Source organism: Corylus avellana, chromosome 9 (genome assembly GCF_965113065.1).
Source record: "Corylus avellana chromosome 9, dhCorAvel1.hap1.2, whole genome shotgun sequence".
Taxonomy (NCBI): Eukaryota; Viridiplantae; Streptophyta; class Magnoliopsida; order Fagales; family Betulaceae; genus Corylus; species Corylus avellana.
This window is the reverse complement of record NC_142498.1, coordinates 5,464,382-5,486,148: the sequence shown is the minus strand read 5'-3', so window position 1 is coordinate 5,486,148 and position 21,767 is coordinate 5,464,382. Positions and strand designations below refer to the sequence as shown.

The following is a 21,767-nucleotide window of genomic DNA, read 5'->3' as shown; positions in this document are numbered from 1 at the left end:
GTTGATGTGACTTTTAAGATTACCATTAGATCAAATTCAATAGTAATCCATCACAAATTCAATGATAATTTTAAAAGGCACATCAATTTTGTAAGGATAAAAAAGATCCCTAACATTTCTCATATTTTATAGTAATTGTTTTTTGTTTTTGTTTTTGTTTTTCCGAAATAATCAATCTTACTTTTTGCTTAGAAGGCAATCTTCGATTCTTCACTACTACTGGCTACTGCAAGCAGGGCTGAGCGTCAATCGGTAATGTCGTTTTTGGTAGAAATTTTTTTTTTTTTCCTTTCAAAAAAGTTAGAAATTTCACCGACTTATTCTACCAATTTCTTTTATCGACACCGAATGGCAATCGATAAAGTCAGTTCGGTAATGTCGGTCGGTAATGTCAGTATGTGGAAAAATGAAAAATTTGTCTGTAAAGTCGGTCTGTGAAGTCAGTTCAGTTAGAAAAACCTCTTCCGCCTACCGTACTGAAAAATTCGGAATAGAAAAAAATTATGCCGCCTCCCGTCCGTCATCTAGTTGGTCATGGTCGGTGTCTGTCGAAAGTCAATCTGTTAGCAGTTAGTCGGTGAATTTGTTCGGCCCTAACTGCAAGTGCATCGTGCTTGCAGTAAGCACTACAACTATAAGCAAGTGGCAAGGAATGTCTTGGATCAACCAACATATCTTTTACACATCGTATCATTTTGACAAAGGATAAACATCATTATCCATCACATCTTTTACTCATCTAAGAATAGTGAATGGATGAATCCACTATTAAATTTGTGTGTGGCCCACCAAGAAAAATGATATAATTCATTCATTTTTCAACCATCTTTTGACTATCTCTATAGTGAATGAATGAATCCACCATTAAATTTATATGGGATCTATATGAGTTCACAAATCTAATGGTCGATCTATTGAATTTGTAGGATTAAGACCGGAAAAATATGGAAAAAAAATATTGACGTGAATCATTTCTTGACGTAGGACGATATTTACCTATATTTTCAGTAAAAACAAAAATAAGGAAAATATCAAAAATAATATCACAGCAGGGCCGCTTGATCAAAATTTTACCAGTTCTCAGACAATGGAAATGCAAAAGGAAAAATTGTCACTATTTCCGTTGATTGTCAATTTTATATTAAGATTTTATTTATTTTATTAGGATTTTATTAATTTGTAGAAGATTTTTATTTGATTAGGATTTTATTTCCTTTCCATAATAGGATTAGATTTACTTTAATTATTTCCTTTCCTTATTATTATGATTATGTTTACTATTGCTACTAGGATTAGGCTTACTTTCTCTAGAAGTATTTCTCTTCGGTAAATATGCTACTTTGTAATGTAAAACAGAGACTTAAATTAATTATTAGAAAATCAGAGAAATTCTCTCAAAACTCTGTGGAGTTTGTGTTCTTTTCTCAACCTGCGGGTTTGAGCTTATCTTTGAGTAAAAGACGAAGAAGCTTCTCCTTGCAGAATTAAAGACGTTGCTATTTGATTAATTACTTTAGTCTTCCACTACGTCGTTTCTCCTTCACAAATTTGAGTGGTCCAAATGTAAAACAACTTGCAATTAAAGACACCTACTAATAACTCAAATACTCTAGAGACAAAATTACGAATGGGCATCAAGTTCTAAGCATAGAGGGAGATGCACCTTGTTTTTTTTGTATTTTCATTTCGGATTAGGCATCAACCACCATAATGCTACCGAGGGTATACATCAGTAATAGATGCTTCATCAACAGACATGGGCAATGATTTGCTTCCAGATTGGTCCAACTTTGTCTCATTTGATTGCATGTTTTGCTCTCCTACACTGCTAAATAAATATGCTGGTTCTTTAGGTGACATCAGAGGAATCGAGTAACTGTTTAGCATGAGAACTATGGATTCTGTTGTTGGCCTATCAATTGGATCATTTTGTATAGATAGTAAGCCAAAATGGAGACATTTAATGACTTCATCTCTCGAGTAAGAGTCTCCCAATGTCGGATCCATCAAATCCAAGGGCGTTCCATCCCTCCAAAGTTTCCAAGCCTGCGTCAATTGGTTAAGTAATATTACAAAAATATCACTTGTCTCCCCCAACACAAATGTGATGATGATTGTATCAGCATAGGAAAAAAAATTAGAACATTTGGCTCACACTACTCACATGGCTCAAAAGGTGTCTAGTGGTACCATCCGATTGATTAAAAGAATTGATCTTCTTTCCACTTATAATCTCAAGAATTAAGACACCAAAGCTATATACATTTGACTTTACAGAGAATTGTCCATGCATGGCATACTCTAGAGACATGTAACCACTACAAACCAGCACCATTAATACAAAAATGTGAGCCATAAGACATGCATGCTCACTTGTGTTACATAAACAATGTAATGCACGTAACATTACTTACAATGTGCCGGCAATCCTACGAGTCTTTCCTTGAGTTTGATCAATTCCAAAAATCTTTGCCATACAAAAGGTCTGAAACTTCTGGATTCATATCCTCATCTAACAAAACATTACCAACTTTAAGATCACAATGTATAATTCTGAACCGAGAGTTAGGGGTGGGTTGATTAACCGGTTACCGATTACCGAAATTAACCGAATCGATAGTAACTGTAACTGATAGTTATTGGTCGGTAATCGGTTAAAAATTTTATACCGATAAGCTTATCGGTCAGTTAATAATTTGTTATCGAAAAACCGATATGACCAATAAGTTTTTTTAATTTTTAATTTTTTATAATTTTATATTTATTATTGAAACGAAAACGACGTCGTTTTGGTTTCACTAATACAGGCTATTCAAACATATCTAAGGGTTTTCCGGCTTTTCCCCAATTTCCCAAACTCGCACGCAGTAGAAGGTCTCGTAGCAAAAGCGCCGCAAGCCCGCACTTGCTAAAAGGCTAAAACCTAAAACTCTTATATTTTTTAGTCTCTCTTATTTGACTATTTGTGCTTATTTTCTTAATTGAAGAAAAAAAAAAGGCTCTTTTAAAGCATTACATGCATTTGGCAATTTATTCATTTGATTTTTTTTTTTTTTTATATTGTAGTGGATCAATATATAAAAAAAAAATTAAAAAAATTAAAAAAAAAAAGCTTCAATAAGCTATTTTAGCCAAAAATATACTCCAAAATAACTAATTTTTAATAAGCTATTTTAGGCTTTAGCCCAACAAAACGTATTTGGGCCTCCAAAATAATTAATTTCTTATCGGTCGGTAATCGGTTAGGATTTGGTTAACCGATAGCTTATTGGTCGGTAACTGGTAAGCCCATTAACTGGACCGATATGACCGATACCCAGCCCTACTGAGAGTTTTCATGAAGATAAATAATTACTTGAGGAACCCTCTTTAATAATTTTGTAACGTGTTGGCCAACCCAGTTGTTTTTGTCTTTCAACGTCTATATTTACACCAAAATTCAATAGTCACGTTATAATCATGAACTAAAGTCAATTATATATCAAAATAATTCAATTAATCAAGAAAATAAAATTTATTTTGTTCTACTCTTCTAAGTTCTACAACACCCAATGAATTTTTTTAATAGTTAATCGAATTGTTAATTGAGCCTTTCTTGAATGAAAAATTCATGTCTAATTTTATATGACATACAAAAAAAATTAGATATATGCCTGTAAGTGACAAACCATATAGAAAGTAGTCGAGACTTTTGTTTTGCACAAATTCGTAGACAAGTATCTTCTCTTCTCTTTCCAAGCAAAATCCCAATAGCCTTACAAGATTTCTATGTTGAAGTTTGGCAACGACTACAACCTCATTTTTAAATTCTCCTGCTCCTTGTCCAGACTTTTTTGATAACCTCGATCTGTACTGCTATTTCTTGACCATTAGAAAGTATCCTAGCAATGTTTTCTTCATTTTTTGGTATAATATTAATTATATCTTAGAAGTTTGGCATGATACGAAGTAACTTTATCAAAATTGAATGCTAAGGTATTTTTGTACATCCCCATTAAGGATGTTTTGGCAACCTTCTCTCATTGTTTCTTTGAAGATTAACTTTGATGGTTGCTACTAATGCTTCTTTTTCAGCCACTCCTAAGCAACTCATTGGGTGAAATCATCTCAGCATTGACCAAAAAACTTCATTCCACTTATGTAAAAAGGGAGAATCCATGGTTGCTCTTACAGGGATACATTTTGCTATCTCACAAGGCTACAACAATTTGTTGATTGAAGTTGTACTCTTTGGTTTCCATTTTAGCTATTAACAATCAGAACCTCTTCACCGAATGGACAATTGCTCCAATTAATCATCGCCGGAATTAGTTGAAACTACATCATTTTCAAGTTTGAAATCCTACAAAAGTTTTTCGGAAAAACTCGTCTTCAGGTATCTAGGCATATAAAATGTGTTGTATTTAGTTTTTGAGGAAACTTCATTTGAAACCCCTAAACTACCACTCATTTTGAGAATACCTCCCAAATTTTAAAAAATGTCAATTTCATCTCCTAAACTTTCAATTTGATGCAATGCACCCCTCCATTAATTTTTGGACGTTAAAAGTGATAAAATGACCTTTATACCACTATCATTTTTACAAAATTCTAAATTTACTCTTAATTTCAAATTAAAAATTAAAAAATTGAAAGGTAATTTGGTCTTTTTAGTGGCAAAAATTGTCAGATGAGATCAATTGCATCAAAATAGAAAGTTTAGATGTGAAATTGAGAGTTTTCAAAATTTGGAAGAGTCATATCAAAATGTATGGTAGTTTAGGGGTCCTAAGTGAAATTTTCCCTTATTTTTTTGTTAATATTTTGGAGTAACTTTACTAAAGATCTCCTAACTTCTACCCGATTTGACAAATTTTCCTAAACTTCAAAATCTCTTAATTTAGTTTCCTGAACTTTCAATTACACTCAATTTGGATCCCTCTGTCAGATTTTAAACGTTAAATGACATTTATACCCCTGACTTTTTTATAAAATTCTAACTTTACCCTTAGTTCCAAAACATTTTTATTAAAAAAAAAAAAAAATGAAAATCATGGATATTTTGGTCTTTTTTGGCATTTGTAACTGCTAAATTTGATGGAGTGGTTCAAATTGAGAGCAATTGAAAATTCAGGGGACTAAATTGAGAGATTTTAAAGTTTAGAATGGGCTTTGTCAAACCGAATGAAAATTCAGGGGTATTCAATAAACTTACTCCTAATATTTTTAACTTGAAGACAGAAAATGAAAAACAGATTCCCTTTCATTATGGTATATATACTTAGGGCCATCCTCAAATTATAAATAAAAGAGCGGACGACAGAATCAACTATAACTATTCTATAAAAAATAAAAATAAAATAAAAAGATAAACAAAAACAAAAATAAAAAACTTTACCAGAACTAGGTGGTGGAGGAACAATAGCTGGAGTTTGGCGTTGGCGCCGATGTTGTGTTTACCGTCAAGTAAAACGGGTGCACATCATACCAAAGATAGCAACTCGAAAGCATTACTTTGCCCTGCGCAGCAACCTGACAGATTCTTCATTGCTATCTGAAGACACTGATTGCAATCGTAACCCGACAGGTCCGGCGTGCACTGCACAAGGGTGTATAGTGTTTGTGAAGCTGCGAAATTCGCTTCTTTTGTCCCAAACTTCTTGGCTCCAGACGCAACATTCGAAAAGCAACTTGCCAAACCATTCATTGTTGCCGTCACTAGCTCGTCAAACCGGTTAGGCTTCGAAACTGTATCCGTGCTCCAAATAGAAGAGGCACGTTCGGAGGCCATGGTGGAGAAGATATACAAGTTAGAGTAGCGTAACATGCACTCCGAGTACCAAGCCACCGCCACTTTCTCCTCGGCGTAGTATCCGACTATCTCTTTGGTTGCCACGGCGACACAATTTTGGCAATCTGCCACAGGGAAGTCACAGCGGCACAGGAAGAGGCCGTAAACGGTGTCGATAGAGTTTCCGACGGAGGCGTTGTAGAATTCCAAGTCGCTGGTGGCTTTGGAGGAGAGGTAAGCGAGGAGGCGAAGGCGGTTGGATTGGTAGTTGCTGTTGGTGGCTAAAGTGGTTGTGTTTGTGCAGATATGGTTGTAAACAATTGGAGCAGCTTCAGTTGGGGTTTGGCTAAGGAAGCTGATAAGCATGGAGAGGAACAAAAGGGTCATTCTGAGGTTGTAGCCCATGATCAGTATATAATCACCAACCTAGCTTGGAATCAATTTTTCTCATAACATTTTACAATACTCGATCAGATACGATGAGCATGGTGAGCCTGATTAACTTGACCCAAGTCAAGAAGCAAAGTCAAGCAACCCAAAAAATTCGTCTCAGTTAAATTTTGGAAAATACCTCACCACTAAAACTAGGGAACAACCAAATTTCTGAAGGAGTTTAACTTTGGTTAGAGTAGCCTGAAAACCCATGTTTTACAGCCCCCAATCCCCAGCTGACACCTAAGCAAAAGCTCAAAAATTGCACCAAAATAACCTAAGCCCAAATACACTAGATTAGAAAGAAAAAAGAAAAGCTGAAAATACTTGTGCCCCTTCGTGAACTTGGCCAGACCCACGGCGTGGGTATGGCGAGACCCACGCTGTGGGTCTGTCATCGGTCTCCCCAGACTCACGGTGTGGGTCTAGTCATCCACAACGTGGGTCACCTTTCTCCGAAGCCGGTTTTCGGCCTTTAGGGTGATAAAATTCCTAAAGGGTTAACTTTTCACTTTTAAGTTTTAGATTTGAATCCAAAAACAAGTTTTGATCATTAGAAATGAGTTTTGAGCATTAAAAACGGGTTTTTGGGCATTAGAATCGAGTTTTGGGGTGGATTTCGTTGGGTCACGGCGGGTCATCGCTATGACCCGCCTAATGGCAGGCAAGGCCCAGGCCAGTGGATCTACTGGGTTTGCTGTGTTTTTTTCTTTTTGGTATTTTTTCACTTTGATTTGCTGTGTTTGTTCTCATTTTTGGTTTTTTGCCATGTTCTTTAACTGATGATGTGGCACATGTTGATTGGGTGCTGCAAAAGTGGTGTTTTGCAAAAGGTTTGGACTATAAGGGCTCTCTTTCTGAAATTTTTCGAGCCCAAGAGTCCCTTTGGCAAACCCTTTTGGGTGATAGATTAATGGAGCATATACAGTTTTGAATTTTGTATTGAAAATTTAAAAAGTCTTATTTTGCAGTTATTTTTTTATTTGAATAATAAAAAAAAAAAAAATGAATGATGTAGTATAAAAAGTGAAACAAGTAAGAATGTTTTGATATTATTTTTTGAGAAAAAAATAATGTGAACAGTTATAAAAAAATAAATTAATTAATTAAAAAAAAAAAAAAAAAAAAGTGGGGTTGAAGGAAAGGGTTTGCCAAACAGACCTGACTTCATTGGCCCACGCAGATTGGCTCGACAAGGCAGCTGCAATTTTCAATCCAAGTAGTACAACTGAATTAGATCGGTTGGAATTGAAACAAACTGAAATTAGATCTAAGCTAAATTCATGTCCAATCTGAATATACTTTAATATTTGAAATAGTCATTCACATACCAAACTTTTTCTTAGTGTGTTATTAAATTTTAATTTTTTTTCCTAATCAATATGGAAAAGGGGATGCGTAAATATTAGTTAGACAGAAGAAATATGATGAGAAGGGAATAATGAGAAAAAATATATGTGAAGTCTTTTGCCAAAAAAGGCCTTTGAGTGCCGGGGTTTGTGCAGCTTTCATGGGTTAAACAAAGACTAGCGGCAAATTAAAGCAGAATACGGGGTGTGACCGTGTGAGTTGAATCAATCAAGTCTTACCGTGGGGCCCAGCAGTCTTGGTCGTTTTTTAATTTGGTTTTCTTAGATCCGGATCCCCTCCCATTAAAGGGTTAATTGGAGATTTTTCAATTGTCCATCTAGACCGTTCATTTTGATTCAATGCTCTACAGAATGTCACATGTTCCACTATAATTAAATAATAAAATATTATTTAATTTTTAAAAAGAAAATAAAAAAATAATAATAATAAATTATAAAAATTATAAAATAATATGGTGTGACCAGCCACCCAAATGGGGTGGCCGGCCACCCCATCTAAGCCATGGGACTAGCTTTCCAAGAGCCAGTTCACCCCCATGGCCATAGGTGGTGGCTAAACCACCCTTCGGGCCATAGGGGGTGGCGTCGGCCATCTCCCAAGACCAATTGGGGGTTTCCGAAGCCACCTCCTAGGGCCAATCCCAAAAAATAATTTTTTAGGTTTGCCATAGGGGGTGGCCGAACCACCCCTTGTGGCCATGGGGGTGGCTTCGGCCACCCCCAACCGGCCCTTGAGGGTGACTTCGGCCACCCCCATGGCTCAGATGGAGTGGCCGGCCACCCTATATTATTTTATAAAAAATTTTAATTTTTAATTATTTTAATTATTATTTTCTTTTTAAAAATCAAATGATATTTTATTATTTAATTTATAGTGGGACACGTTCCACTCTATAGTGCGTTGGATCAAAATGAACGGTCCAGATGGACAATTAGAGAATCTCTAATTATTCCGTCAATTGGAGGGGATCCGGATCCGGATCCGGATCCGGTTTTCTAAGCTGCAGCCGACTTTATTTCTTGTTCCAACTTGAGCACCAACAGACGAAGACTTTGACTCAACATATTAGAGTGACATTTGAGAATTTTAGGTCTTGGGTTTTGAATGATTTGTTTCTACTTTTTTCTTTGGATTGTGAAGTTGTTGGAAATATAAATGAAATAGTAGAGAAAATATGAAGGCAAAAAGAAGGGAAAAATATAAAAAAGCCCCACAAACTACCAGCCGTTTTCGATTTAGCCTCCTAATGTTCCAAAAGTGATAAAGTAGCCCCCCAAACTACCAAATTATTGCATTTTGGCCACTCCGTTAGTCAAAACCGTCGGTTTGGATGGAAACTGCAAAACGACGTTGTTTTGTTATGGGTAAGTTACTACAATGCCCTTTTATGAAGAAAAAAAAAATTGGGAAAAATATAAAAAAATCCCTCAAACTACTAGCCGTTTTCATTTTAGCCTCCTAATGTTCAGAAAGTGATAAAGTAGCCCTCCACAAAACGACGTCATTTTGAATTTCCGTCCAAACAGACGATTTTGACTAACGGAGTGGCCAAAATGCAATAGTTTGGTAGTTTGAAGGGCTACTTTATCACTTTTGAAACATTAGGGGGCTAAATTGAAAACGGCTGGTAATTTAGGGGGCTATTTTATATTTTTCCCCAAAAAGAAATTAGGACTCTAAGGCTTGCTAACAATATCTTTAAAACCTATTTTATCCCATTTTTAAATGTTAAGAGATTTAACAAAATTATCCAGAGATTAACTTATATCAGGATGAGCCTTAAAACCCTATTTTTATAGCCCCCAATCAATAACTAACACAAGCAAAAACATAAAAAGTGTATAAAAATAACTTTGACCAAAATACACTAGATTTAAGGGTGATAAAATTCCTAAATGGTTAACCTTCTACCTCTATACGAGTTTTGAAGCATTAAAAACGAGTTTTAAGGCGGGTCACAACTTGATAGTAGGGGCTCTCAATAGTTCAATGAATTATGTTGCTTTAGAATAGCTTTATGGGGAGAATGGCACACAATAAAATTTGTAGGAGAAAGAAGAAATTGTGTCTTTGCCTATGATCGTTACTGGCGATTTTGCCCCCGCTAGCTTCTTCTTTTTTTTTTTTTTTACTCACTCAATTTATTGTTAATTGAAGAGGATTTTTTATAAACAAATTGTACCTAGTCAATGTGGGACAAACTTTTTTTTCCTACACTTCAAAATTTTGGTTTTCCCTCCAAAATTTTGGATCGACTTGAAAGAGAAAATCTTTCAATTAAATGAATATAAAACTTTTCAATATAAAATAAATTTCATAATTATTTGAAATACCCAAAATAAATTATTTATTTACATTAAATAAATCTAATAGAATTTTCTTCTGGTCATCAACGCCTATAAATGTAGGCTTATTAAACCGAACTACATTACTTTATTATGTTTGTTTGAGATTCTCAAATTTATTTCGTCACAACAAATTAGTATCAAAACTTTGGTGTTTTTATTTTGCAGGATGACTAGTTAGTAAGGATTATGGTAATAGTTTGCCACCCAACAAAGAGAAAGGAAGGTATGTTCGGGGAAAAAATTGCCTCATTCCACAACATTAAGACAAATAAAGAATCTTGAGGTGATAACATGGAGATAGTCTTATAGGAGCCAATAATTACATACTATTAAGAGATTTGGGTAGGCTACTTAAAGTGAACCTGAACCTCCTTCAAATATATATTTGAAAATAAACTTCTTTCTATCAATTATATTCATAAACTGTACTTATATAGACTTACAACTTACTCCTACTGCAAAACAACTGAAAGACTCTTAAACTCTTACTATGATGCTTCATCGACAGACATGGGCAGTGATTTGCTTCTAGATTCATCTGACTTTGTCTCATTTGATTGCATGTTTTGCTCTCCTACACTTCTAAATAAATATGCTGGTTCTTTACTTCTTTAGGTGATGGCAGAGGAACTAAGTAGCTGTTTAGCATGAGAACTATGGATTTTATTGTTGGCCTATCAACTGGATCATTCTGTCTAGATAGTAAGCCAATATGGAGACATTTAATGACTTCATCTCTCGAATAAGAGTCTCCCAATGTTGGATCCACCAAATCCAAGGGTGTTCCATCCCTCCAAAGTTTCCAAGCCTGCATCAATTGGTTAAGTAATATTACATAAATATCATGTGATGAATATGATTGTATTAGCATAGAAAAATAAAATTAGAACATTTGGTTCATACTACTCACATGGCTCAAAAGGTGTCTAGTAGTACCGTATGATTGATTGAAAGCACTGATATTCTTTTCACTTATAATTTCAAGAATTAGGACACTAAAACTATATACATCTGACTTTATAGAGAATTGTTCATGCATAGCATACTCTAGAGACATGCAACCACTACAAAGCAGCATCATTCATATACAAATGTCAGCCACAGAAAAACAAAATTAGAACATTTGGTTCATACTACTCACATGGCTCAAAAGGTGTTTAGTAGTACCGTATGATTGATTGAAAGCACTGATATTCTTTCCACTTATAATTTCAAGAATTAAGACACTAAAACTATATACATTTGACTTTATAGGGAATTGTTCATGCATAGCATACTCTAGAGACATGCAACCACTACAAAGCAGCATCATTCATATACAAATGTCAGCCACAAGACATGTTGTGTTACATAAATAATGTAATGCACGTAAAATTACTTACAATGTGCCAGCAATCCTATGAGTGTTTTCTCGAGTTTGGTCAATTCCAAAAATTTTAGTCATGCCAAAGTCTAAAACTTTTGGTTTCATATCCTCATCTAACAAAACATTACTAGCTTTAAGATCACGATGTATAATTCTAAGCCGAGAATCTTCATGAAGATAAATAATCCCTCGAGCAACGCCTTTAATGATTTTGTAACGTATTGGCCAATCCAGTTGTTTTTGTCTTTCAATGTCTATATATTCACCAAAATTCAATATTCACATTAGAATAATGAACTAAAGTCAATTATATATCAAAATAATTCAAGGAAAAAACGTTATACAAAAGAAATATCCTTAGGAATTGTAGAGGGGTTACTCATGATTGTTGTTGTGATGAGGTTTTTTGACTCTAATCTGCATTGACTAGACACATTATGGTAGTCTCATCGTTTAAAGAATTCTTAAACCTTTTCCCCCTTCCACATAACCCATTAATTAAACTCACCAGGTCAATTGTACTATGAAAGTGTTGAATTGGCTTTGCAGTGGTGCTTCCATATCATGAAACCAAAACTCTTTTTTTTTTGGACAAAAGGATAGAAGAGGAAGAATCTAATTTGATACTTATCTCATGATATCTAGCGGCTTTACTGATAAAAGAATGCCAAGCTCGACCCAACTACTGAAACTGTCAGCAAAGTTAATAAAATTCAACAAGCATACCTTATCAGGATTGACCAGCACTGTGATACCAGCAACAGTTTTCTCCAAACCTTCTTTCACCTGTATAGCCCTTGTCTTGAATGAACTACAGGGGCATCAGCGGCCACTTCTTGAGATGGCGTAGGAGCTTCGACAGCCGGTGTGCTTGATGGCGCCTGAGTCAGAGGCGTTGCCGGCGACTTCTTGGGCGCAGCGGCAGGCGATTTAGCAGCCTTAGGCAGCGACGCCGCTTGATCGATACTAAGAGGCACTATAGGAGCTGTAATTTGAAGCACGGAGATGTTATACGGCTGAGCCGCCACCCACAAAACAAGCTTGGCGGTGAGAATGGAACCCTTCACGGCGGACCCAAAAGCGATCTCACCCTCATCGACGAGCGAAACGTTCAAGAACCCTTCTTGGTTGGCGGCGGCGCCACTGGATTGGAATAAGGTGGTGAGGATGGTGGTCTTTTTGGGCAGCATGGTGAGCTTCTGGACGTCAATGTAGTCGAGCACCACGTGGACGCTCAACATCTTCTTGATCGTGTCCAAGGGTTTTCCAGAAATGCTAGTGATGGCGAGAACGGTGGTTGTATTGTGACTGTTGATTTGTTGGGAGATTTGAGTCTGGGTGAGATAGTCATTGAAGGAGCTTAAATTTGGGTGGCGGCCGAGGAGCTTCGTGATGTTGAAGGCGGAGGTGGCAGAGAAGAAGAGAAGGAAGAGACTCGAGAGCAAAGGATAGGAGACAAGAGGCTTTGGAATTCATGTTTGATTTTTTTATTTGTTGTTTTAATGATTTATTTAAGTGTATATCAAATATGAAACCCTAAAGCCTGTTGTTTTTCAAAAGAATTTATGAGGGATTTGAATATATAGGGCAAAGAGGGGGAGTTTTAATTACCTAAATATGGAAAGTGAAACAAATAGTGTTAGATTTGATGGCTTGGGAGTGAATTTCTAGATCTATTTGGAGAAGATTGTGGTGAATGGATGGTTAGGAGAGATGTTAGATGGTTCTACTACTTTTATTAGAGGCCATGACAAATTTCCACTTATGCATGCATTTTCCCAATCTAATTAGGCAGGACTGGCGATTTTAACACAATCTATGAATTTGACATAAACTTAACACAAAATTAGCAAATTAAGTTTTAGGAGTTTGAACTATTTAATTAAATTGGTCGTGTTATAGATGATTTATATAATCTTATTATACCTATGCTTCAACACAACCCAAACCTACATTTAGGGTTGACAGTTTTTAACACAACTTACGAATCTAACAGGAAATTAACAAATTACGATTAGAAGGTCTAGCCTGTTTAATTAAATATATTGAATTATGGTTGACATATAGTCTTATACTCGTGCCTCAACATGACTCAAACACAAATCATCACCTCTAAATCTAGAGTCTAATGACACATGAGAATGCTATAGTAATAGTGAAAACAAATGTTAAAGAGTTATTATTATTGGTAGGGACAATTATTGTTAGGTGCTAGAAGCTCGCATTTTCTTTGATATATATATATACTATCCGAGAATATGTGTGGTGATTGCAGTTATTAGATGCGACTATTATCTGTCACCCAAATATAAGTAATGGGCCTTTTAAGCCATCTTTAAGTCTCTATTAGAGCCTATTTTAAACGATTTTGAAAATGGTTATTATTATTGATTTATCTAAGCATAATCCATTAAGAACTAATAAATTCTATGTGCATAAAGTATAAACGTTATTTGGGCTCAGCCCAACATCATGCAGAATGAGAAAATTCAGAACTCAGAACCCATGCCCAGCAGTTAACATGCAGGTTTGGTAGAACCCGATTCCCAAATCCATATTTTGACACCTCCACTTCACATTCCTCACATCTGCGGCTTAGATTTTGCCACGTCACTTCATTAAAATATGACGGTCTAAAATAAACCAATCCCTCTTATTCCACCCACCCACATTGAATTCTTGTACCGTGCTGACGTCACCAAAGATCACCCAACCCTCTTATCAATTTCATGGTGAAGATTTAAAGTCGGTTGCCTTATGCAAGTCAGTTGCCTTCTACAAAGCTATATTGCTAAAAGATTACAAAATAATGCTATATACCGCGTCATTATTCTACTATTCTGATGTGACATTGTCAATTTATTATTAGCATTTTTTTTTTAACAAAGACTAATTTAAGAGTAAATTACAATACAACGTCAACATAGTAAAATAGTCTAGTATATAACATTACTTAAAATCGTATCATTCAATGATGGCCACAATATTACATTTCTTCCTGATATAATTAAATATTAAGTCCACGAGAAAAGCACATAAATGAAAGACAAAGCAACTAAAAAAAAAGGAAAAGAAAAGAATAATCCACAGAACAATCAAAAAGATAATACGCAACATCTTTGAAAATCTGATTTTGATATTTCTTTTACTATCAACGCAACTTCGCCCTTTAAGGGGCAACAAAAAAAGGACAGGTACAACAATAACCTAAATGCACCTCATGGATCACCTCATACAGTCCAATAGTCTTAACAGTATGAGTAATACTAGAAGGAAGATTAGAGTCTTCTTGTGTCTTCTCAAATATGATATGACTTTTAAAATGACCATTAAGTTTAAGATGATCACTATTAAATTTTGATCTATTGGTCATTTGAAAAGCCACGTCACATTTGGGAATAGAAATGTCCTTCTAGCATTACTCTAACAGTATTGCTATTGACACAAATCAAATGGCAAAAGATGTCAAGGCAAAAGATCACTAGACACTAATAATAGCAAGTTTTCTACCAAAAAAAGAAAAAAAGAAGTCAGCATGGTTTACTTCATGCACTACGACAAAATGACTCACTTGCAAATGGTCGGTCATCATTTGATCCCATCAACAATATCAGATATGACTTTTTCCATGTCCAGAGCCTTCATTGGCGCAAATGGTCGCTTCATGCCCTGCAAAACAAAAACCAGAAAATAGTGAACTGAGATGTTTTCCACAAGGATTTTCGACTACAGTTCAAAATCTCTTTCACAATACAAAATATATTACCCAACATGCACAATAAATAGTGAAGGAAAAGATTGGTACAACATTTACCACAAGACTGATGAACTTCTCACCACCATCCTCCCGTATTTCAAAGCACCCCCTTCTCGGCTGTTGAAAAGAAGAAGAAGAAAAATTGAATCAAATCACCAACCCCTAGTGAAATGGAAATTAACCTAGAAAAAGGGGATGAAAAGGGACATTTTTTAAACTAGAAGATGACCTTTTTGTTTCATTGGGTTTAGGCAGAGTATGATTTTACAATCAGAAGTATATGAATAGGGGGGGAAAAGTCTGCGACCAGAGGGTGTTACACATGCTTCACTACATAATTCATGTCCTTGGACATAGGAAGTTTTCCTACCCCATTACTACAATCAGAATTTCAAACAAAACCTTTCTTTAAAAGGTTGAAGATGAAAGATATATGCACCTTTAATTGAAAACAAAAATTAGCAGATTTCTTCACAGAGATTTGGAAACCTACACATTAGGGATGGTTGTAAAATGACAAAAAGTAGAAGAATTCAAACATCAAAGGATGAGATTTCAGCTTCAACAGCACAAAACAAGAAAATTTTCACATAATTTGCACTCCAATGCAAACAAGGTCAGCCAAAAGCACCTAACAAAAGAAGAAATTTTTGCTAAACATATGTAACGACCCCAATTTTAAGCTAGAGTAATTTGTAGGCCTAGCCCAAGTAGATGGGCTCGAAGATGTATAAGCTCATTAGTGTGAACAGATCAAAACACCTTAAAGCATAAACATAAAATAAATATTTATTTAATGATTTTAATGTTGTATTTCAAATTACTTTGGCTTAATGGTATGGTAGAATTCTCTAAATAGATCATGGGTTTGAATCTTTTTGAAAACAAAATAGTATTTTAAAGTGGTTTTCTTTTGAGTTAATTTCCAAGTTTAACATGAAATCAAATTATTAATCTTGAACCTAGTTCTTATTGTGTCTTCATTCATAGATTAAAATCAATTAGGTTTCTAAACAAAATTCCACAAAAATCGCATGGATTGATAAAAAGTTATTTCTATCCAATCTTTTAAAAGAATGAAAACCCTTCTTAAACAATCTTCTAGATTCATGCATGGAAAGTTTATTTTAAATTTCTATCCAATCCCATTAAAATTTGCATTATTTGGAGTGTCTCCAAATGGAAAGTTTAAACTCTATTAAAACTCTTCCTTAACCGAAAGATTTGGGAGCCATGAAGAGATTTTGAATTGTTTTTCAAATATTTCAAACAAGAAAAATAAATAAATAAATAAATAAAAATTTATCTCCAAGTATTAATCCTAGCCTAATTAAGCGTAAGCTAAGTCTGGTAATAGAAGACATTAACCTAAAACCAAAAATAAAAAATAAATTTGTCTTTCACTCTCTCTCATTCAAACGATTGTTCTCTCAAACTCTACCCTTTCTAACATCTTCTTTCAATTATTTCAAGCACACTCCAATCAGCCAACATTTCTCCCCCATCATCATATTTTCTCAAACCTGCCATTCAAAGAACATATTAATCTAAACACATCCTACCAACCGACCACTACATCTCTTTCTCTCAAAATCACTTACGTTCCAAGAGCTCCATAACACACGGATTCAAGGGGGAAAAAAAATCAAAAGGTTCTTTCAAAATCCTCACTGCACGGGTTAGTTCTCAAACTCATTTCTATTGTTTCAAAGGTTTAACAGTTTTGATAGATTATTGCACATATGATTTAAATCACGTAAAAAAACATCTTCATCCATTTAGTTTTCTTTTACTACCATGACATAAGCACATGAAACTTGGAGTTATGTCTATGTATTTATATCTTTAGCAATCAAGTTATATGATTAAACATGAAAAGAAATATTTTTTTCTTTCTTTCTTTCTTTCTGAAACATAAGCATGCATGCAAGGATTGGTTAGATACTCAAAAATATTGATTGAATTCCATTGTAGACATGACATTATTAGTTATTACATTCAAAAAAAAAAAAAAAAAAACCAAACAAAACAAAAAAAACAAAACACAAGGAGAAGCATATGGAATGGTAAGGATTTTCTAAAGGCCAAGGCTTGTGTGGTGAGTAGGGCTAACAATTTTTAATACGACCAACAAGTCTAACACAAAATTACAAGGTTAGGGTTTTGCATAAACAGATCGACCCGCATGTTGACCCATTTATATATATATAAGTTGGAATGGGTCAAACATGTTGGCAAGTCAAGCAGGTCAACCCGAACCCAACTCATATTGCCAACCCTAGTGGCAAGTGGGGATGAGGCTATTATTAAAATTTGGGAGGACAAATGGCTCCAAAATTTGACAACATTTGCAATGCAATCGTCATTTAGAAGATTGGACAAGGATGCAAGAGTCATGGAACTAATTGAAGAAGATACTAGGTAGTGGAGCACGTCCCTAGTAAAGGAGATTTTTAATGAAGATGAGGTTGAAAGGATATGGCAGTATGGCAATCATACCCAATAGACAAACTAATCAATTAATTTAAATTGGTACATCAATGCGGAAATTTTCTGTGAAAAGTGCATATTGCATGGAAAAAAAAAAAAAAAAAAGATTCACGCAAGCCTCAGGTGAAAGCTCATGTGTTTTCTTGTATAGCAATGTGTGGAAGAGGTTTTGGAACATGAGTGTCTTGGCGGTGGTGACAGTATTTGCAGCAAGGCATGCAAATACCTTGCTGCCAACCAAAGGAAATTTATTCAAAAAAAGATTACTAAAGACCTTGTGTAAGATTTGTGGTGCGGAGGTAGAGAACACGTCATATTCTATGGCAATGTCATGTGCAGGGCAACAGTATTAGCAAAATTCAAAAATACCCCACTAGTGGGGATGATTTTCAACAAATAACATGTGAATTGTTAGAAAAGCTGGAGAATAAGGAGTTTGAATTAATTGCCACAATTGCTAGAAGAATTTGGTTCCATAGAAATAAGTGGTTTTTGGAGGAGATCTCTCCCATCCCGCCCAACTGTAAGAAGTACGAAGGAAGCAATGGATGTATTTTATGAATCAGAACAAAAGGTGAAAAATAATATGGAGCGTGCTCCAAACACACTTATACCAAAATGGATGTTTCCCCCTAGTGTGATTAAAATTAATTGTGATGCGACGATTAATAAAACTAGAAAGAAGATGGGTGTGGGTGTAATAGCTAGAGATCGTGAGAAAGGTATTGCAACCATTTGCTCGTACAAACCACACATAATTGACCCAACTGTAGCATAAGCATTTGTGGCATGGAAAATTGTGCCTAGGAATACAAAATATTATATTGGAGGGTGATGCTCTAAAAATTGTACATGGGTTATGGAAGGAGGAACAATCCTGGAGTTGGTTTGGTAATCTGATTGACTATTCGAAGACGATGCTGAATAGTCTCCAATCATAATATGTGAATCACGCCAAAGGGAAAGCAAATATTGTAAGCTCATTATTTGGCGAAGGCGGCACTCCAACAACCTCTGGAGCAAATCTGGATGGAAGAATGCCATATTTTTATTCATGATATTGTAACTTCTGAGAGTATTGCAGTTTGAGAAGTTTAATGAAAGCATGAAATTTTCACTCAAAATAAAGAAAAAAATACAGTTTCCACTCGTAGACTCCTTCAACAATCACAGCATAATATCTTAAGTGTTATTTATCAATGCATATTCAAGGAAAAAACATTCTACAAAAGAAAGATCCTTAAGAATTGTAGAGGGGTTACTCATTATTGTTGTTGTGATGAGGTTTTCTGAGTCTAATCTGCATTGACTAGACACATTATGGTAGTATCATTGTTTAAAGAATTCTTGAATCTTTTTCCCCCTTCCACATAACCCATTAATTAAACCCACCAGGTCAATTGTACTATGAACGTGTTGCATTGGCTTTGCAGAGGTGCTTCTATATCATGAAACCAAAACTCTTTTTTTTTTGGACAAGTGGATAGAAGAGGAAGAATCTAATTTGATACTTATCTCATGATATCTAGCGGCTTTATTGATAAAAGAAAGCCAAGCTCGACCCAACTACTGAAACTGTCAGCAAAGTTAATAAAATTCGACAAGCATACCTTATCAGGATTGACCAGCACTGTGATACCAGCAACACTTTTCTCCAAACCTTCTTTCACCTGTATAGCCCTTGTCTTGAATGAATTGCATTGTTTGCTAGAGTAAAAGAAGAAATAAATTAGGAAGAACACTATGACATGTAAAGTTTATATCTTCTAAGCAATGGGCTGTTATCAGGGCCGAGTAATGCTATGCATCACCCCATTATTCCCCCCTCCTATCCTCCCAAAGCTTATGTGCTGTGATCCCTCACAACATTTGGGGTATGGAAATGGGTTTTTAGATGAAGGGATGGGAGATAATGGAGTGATGTATAGCAGTACTCATCTGAGCCATATAGCAGAAATCGAAGAACTACATCTTGGGAAATAATCCCCATACTCATCAAAGAAAATGAATACATTATGCAATAACAAGATTTTTAACTCAAAACTATTCATATTCAAACATCAACCTTCTCAAAATCCAGAACACTGACAGTCACACTAAACACCAACTAGAAAAACAGGGGAACCATTCAAAACCTGAATGCCTGTTAGAAAAAATTCAACCTTTAGTTGATATTTTTCTTGTCTTCTTATTTTGAACCCCAAAAAGAGTAATTACAACACTCAAAACATCATTTTCCAATGTCTTTCTTCTATTTTCTCAACAACCAAACAGAAAGAATTAATGTAAACATACATTGACTCTCTCTATTTTCCAACATGTAACCCCAAATAAACCAACAACCCAAGAAGCATGCTGATTATAACAAAAGCCCTAATCAACTTACTAATAACAATAAGTAAAAGGACAAGAATAACTAAATAAACCTCAACATTTCACTTTTCTTCGATTTCTGGCTTCTATTCCGGGCCAAACAAACCAACGCTAAATTTCTTTCACTTAAAAGTGAAAAACTCACTCACCAGTGCTCAATCACGATGGTCTTCGCGGTCGTGTCCGAGTGTACTTCCTCTAGCTCTTCTTCCTTCTTCTCAACCTTCTTGGCCTTCCTCTTCGGCAACTCAGGTTCCGGCTGCTCAATCACGGCGGTCTTCGAGTTCGGCGCCGAGTTTTTCTCCTCGTGCTCTTCTTCCTTCTTCGCAGCCTTCTTCGTCTTCTTCTTCTTCAGCAACTCGGGCTCCGACTCAGCCGGGCCAGCTTTGGCCGCTCGCTTGGCCGAGCTCCGAGTCACCCTCTCCTGCAACTCGGGCTTCGCTGGGCCTTGCTGCTTGTCGCTTCGTTTCTTGGGCGCCATTAGAGAAACAATAGAAGAAAGCCCCTGTCTGATTGTCTGACTCTCTCTTTCCCTCTCTCTTTCTCTCTCTGTCTGTGATATTAATTCATTTTCCCGCTAGGTGAATTTAAAAGGACGGTCTGGATTTTGAGTTGAGGAGATAGATTGGGCATGTGAAAAGATGGAATGGACAAAGAAGAAAATCAAATAATTTTATGGATATACAAATTTGTTTATTTTTTTAAAATAACAAAAAGGCCGAGAAGAGGGTCAACCACATATTTTTTCGGTTTTATTTCTTCATATTTTTTATTATTATTATTAAGAAAAAAAAAACTATTATAACGTAATATAAAGATGAAAGTAGTTTTAAGTATTTTTTGTTTTTTTACTATTCATTAATACTTTTATTATTAAAAAAAAAAGGTAGAAAAAAGTATTATTAAACAAAGAACCTATAAATATTCTTACAAGATTAAGATCGATTATAGTTTGATTCAATTCTAATGTAAGTTCTATTTGTTTCAGCGTAAAATGATTTCAAGTAAAACTATAACCCAATTTAATCTTGAAGAAATATTTATAAGTTTTTTGTTTAATAATAATTTTTTCTTCTCTTTTTTTTATGAACAACAAAACTCCATTCCTAAGCTTGAATGGAGAAAGAATGATGGAGCATATATAACTATTGGGCTACCAACTTGTTTTATTTATTGGCAATCACACGACAGTCTGATACGTTTGATAATAATTTTGAAAAGTGTTTTCTTTATTTTGGTTTTGTGAAAAATATTTTGATATTTTAAAAATGTTTGTGCTTTAAATTGTTTATATATATATATATATATATGTTTTTTAGATGGTGTATTTTTATTTTCTGTTTGAGAAGTGCTAAGGAGTTAAATAAATGAACTCAAAAAAATTTTCAAACTGACCTGACAAGGGTTTTTAAATTTTTTTAAAAAAAATGCAATTCTCTTTCCTTTGTCTGTCACTTACGGTCTGCTACATCAATTTGAAAATTTTTCTAAGTTCATTTATTTAGCTCCCTAGTACTCCCCTTTTTGTTTCTAAGTTCATTTCTACGTCAATTAGCTTACTAATTTAGATTAACTTTTTAAATATTTATAAACACTTGGCACTATTTTAAACAGATTAGAGGATACCTCTTTGAGACTGATTTGAAGGAAATTTCTGTCCTTCGAGTAATGATATAAGGAGAGTCCTCCTCGAGTCCTTCCAAACATGACGTGACTTTTGAAATCACCATTAAATTTAAGATGATCATTATTGAATTTTAATATATTAATAATTTAAAATGTCACATCGCATTTAAATGGACTCAAATCTTTCTTATATCTTTACTCATATCATTAACATATAAGAAATATATTATTTTT

At 34.9% G+C, this 21,767-nt stretch overlaps 1 protein-coding gene and 2 pseudogenes across 3 annotated transcripts; all 3 read right to left on the bottom strand.

Annotated features, from left to right (window-relative positions):
• Window positions 1-1,713: 1,713 nt before the first annotated feature.
• LOC132190791 (cysteine-rich receptor-like protein kinase 25) lies at window positions 1,714-6,175 on the bottom strand (annotated as a pseudogene).
• Window positions 6,176-10,188: 4,013 nt separating this feature from the next.
• LOC132163039 (fasciclin-like arabinogalactan protein 14) lies at window positions 10,189-14,160 on the bottom strand (annotated as a pseudogene). The gene is made up of 3 exons (XR_015909169.1): window positions 12,014-14,160; window positions 11,304-11,541; window positions 10,189-10,729 (listed from the first exon to the last, which is right to left on the bottom strand). The product of XR_015909169.1 is annotated as a fasciclin-like arabinogalactan protein 14 (transcript).
• LOC132176509 (uncharacterized) lies at window positions 10,189-20,448 on the bottom strand. Of its 2 annotated transcripts, XR_015909170.1 has the most exons (6): window positions 20,057-20,448; window positions 19,145-19,241; window positions 15,102-15,161; window positions 14,859-14,956; window positions 11,304-11,541; window positions 10,189-10,729 (listed from the first exon to the last, which is right to left on the bottom strand). XR_015909170.1 is itself a non-coding variant. In XM_088510837.1 (5 exons), the coding sequence occupies exons 1-4, from the start codon at window positions 20,386-20,388 to the stop codon at window positions 14,876-14,878; spliced, it is 570 nt and encodes a 189-aa protein (XP_088366963.1). In that variant the 5' UTR covers window positions 20,389-20,448; the 3' UTR covers window positions 10,189-10,729; window positions 14,859-14,875. The 2 variants fall into 2 exon arrangements, 1 of the variants encoding a protein (XP_088366963.1); XM_088510837.1 differs by lacking the exon at window positions 11,304-11,541.
• Window positions 20,449-21,767: the final 1,319 nt, after the last annotated feature.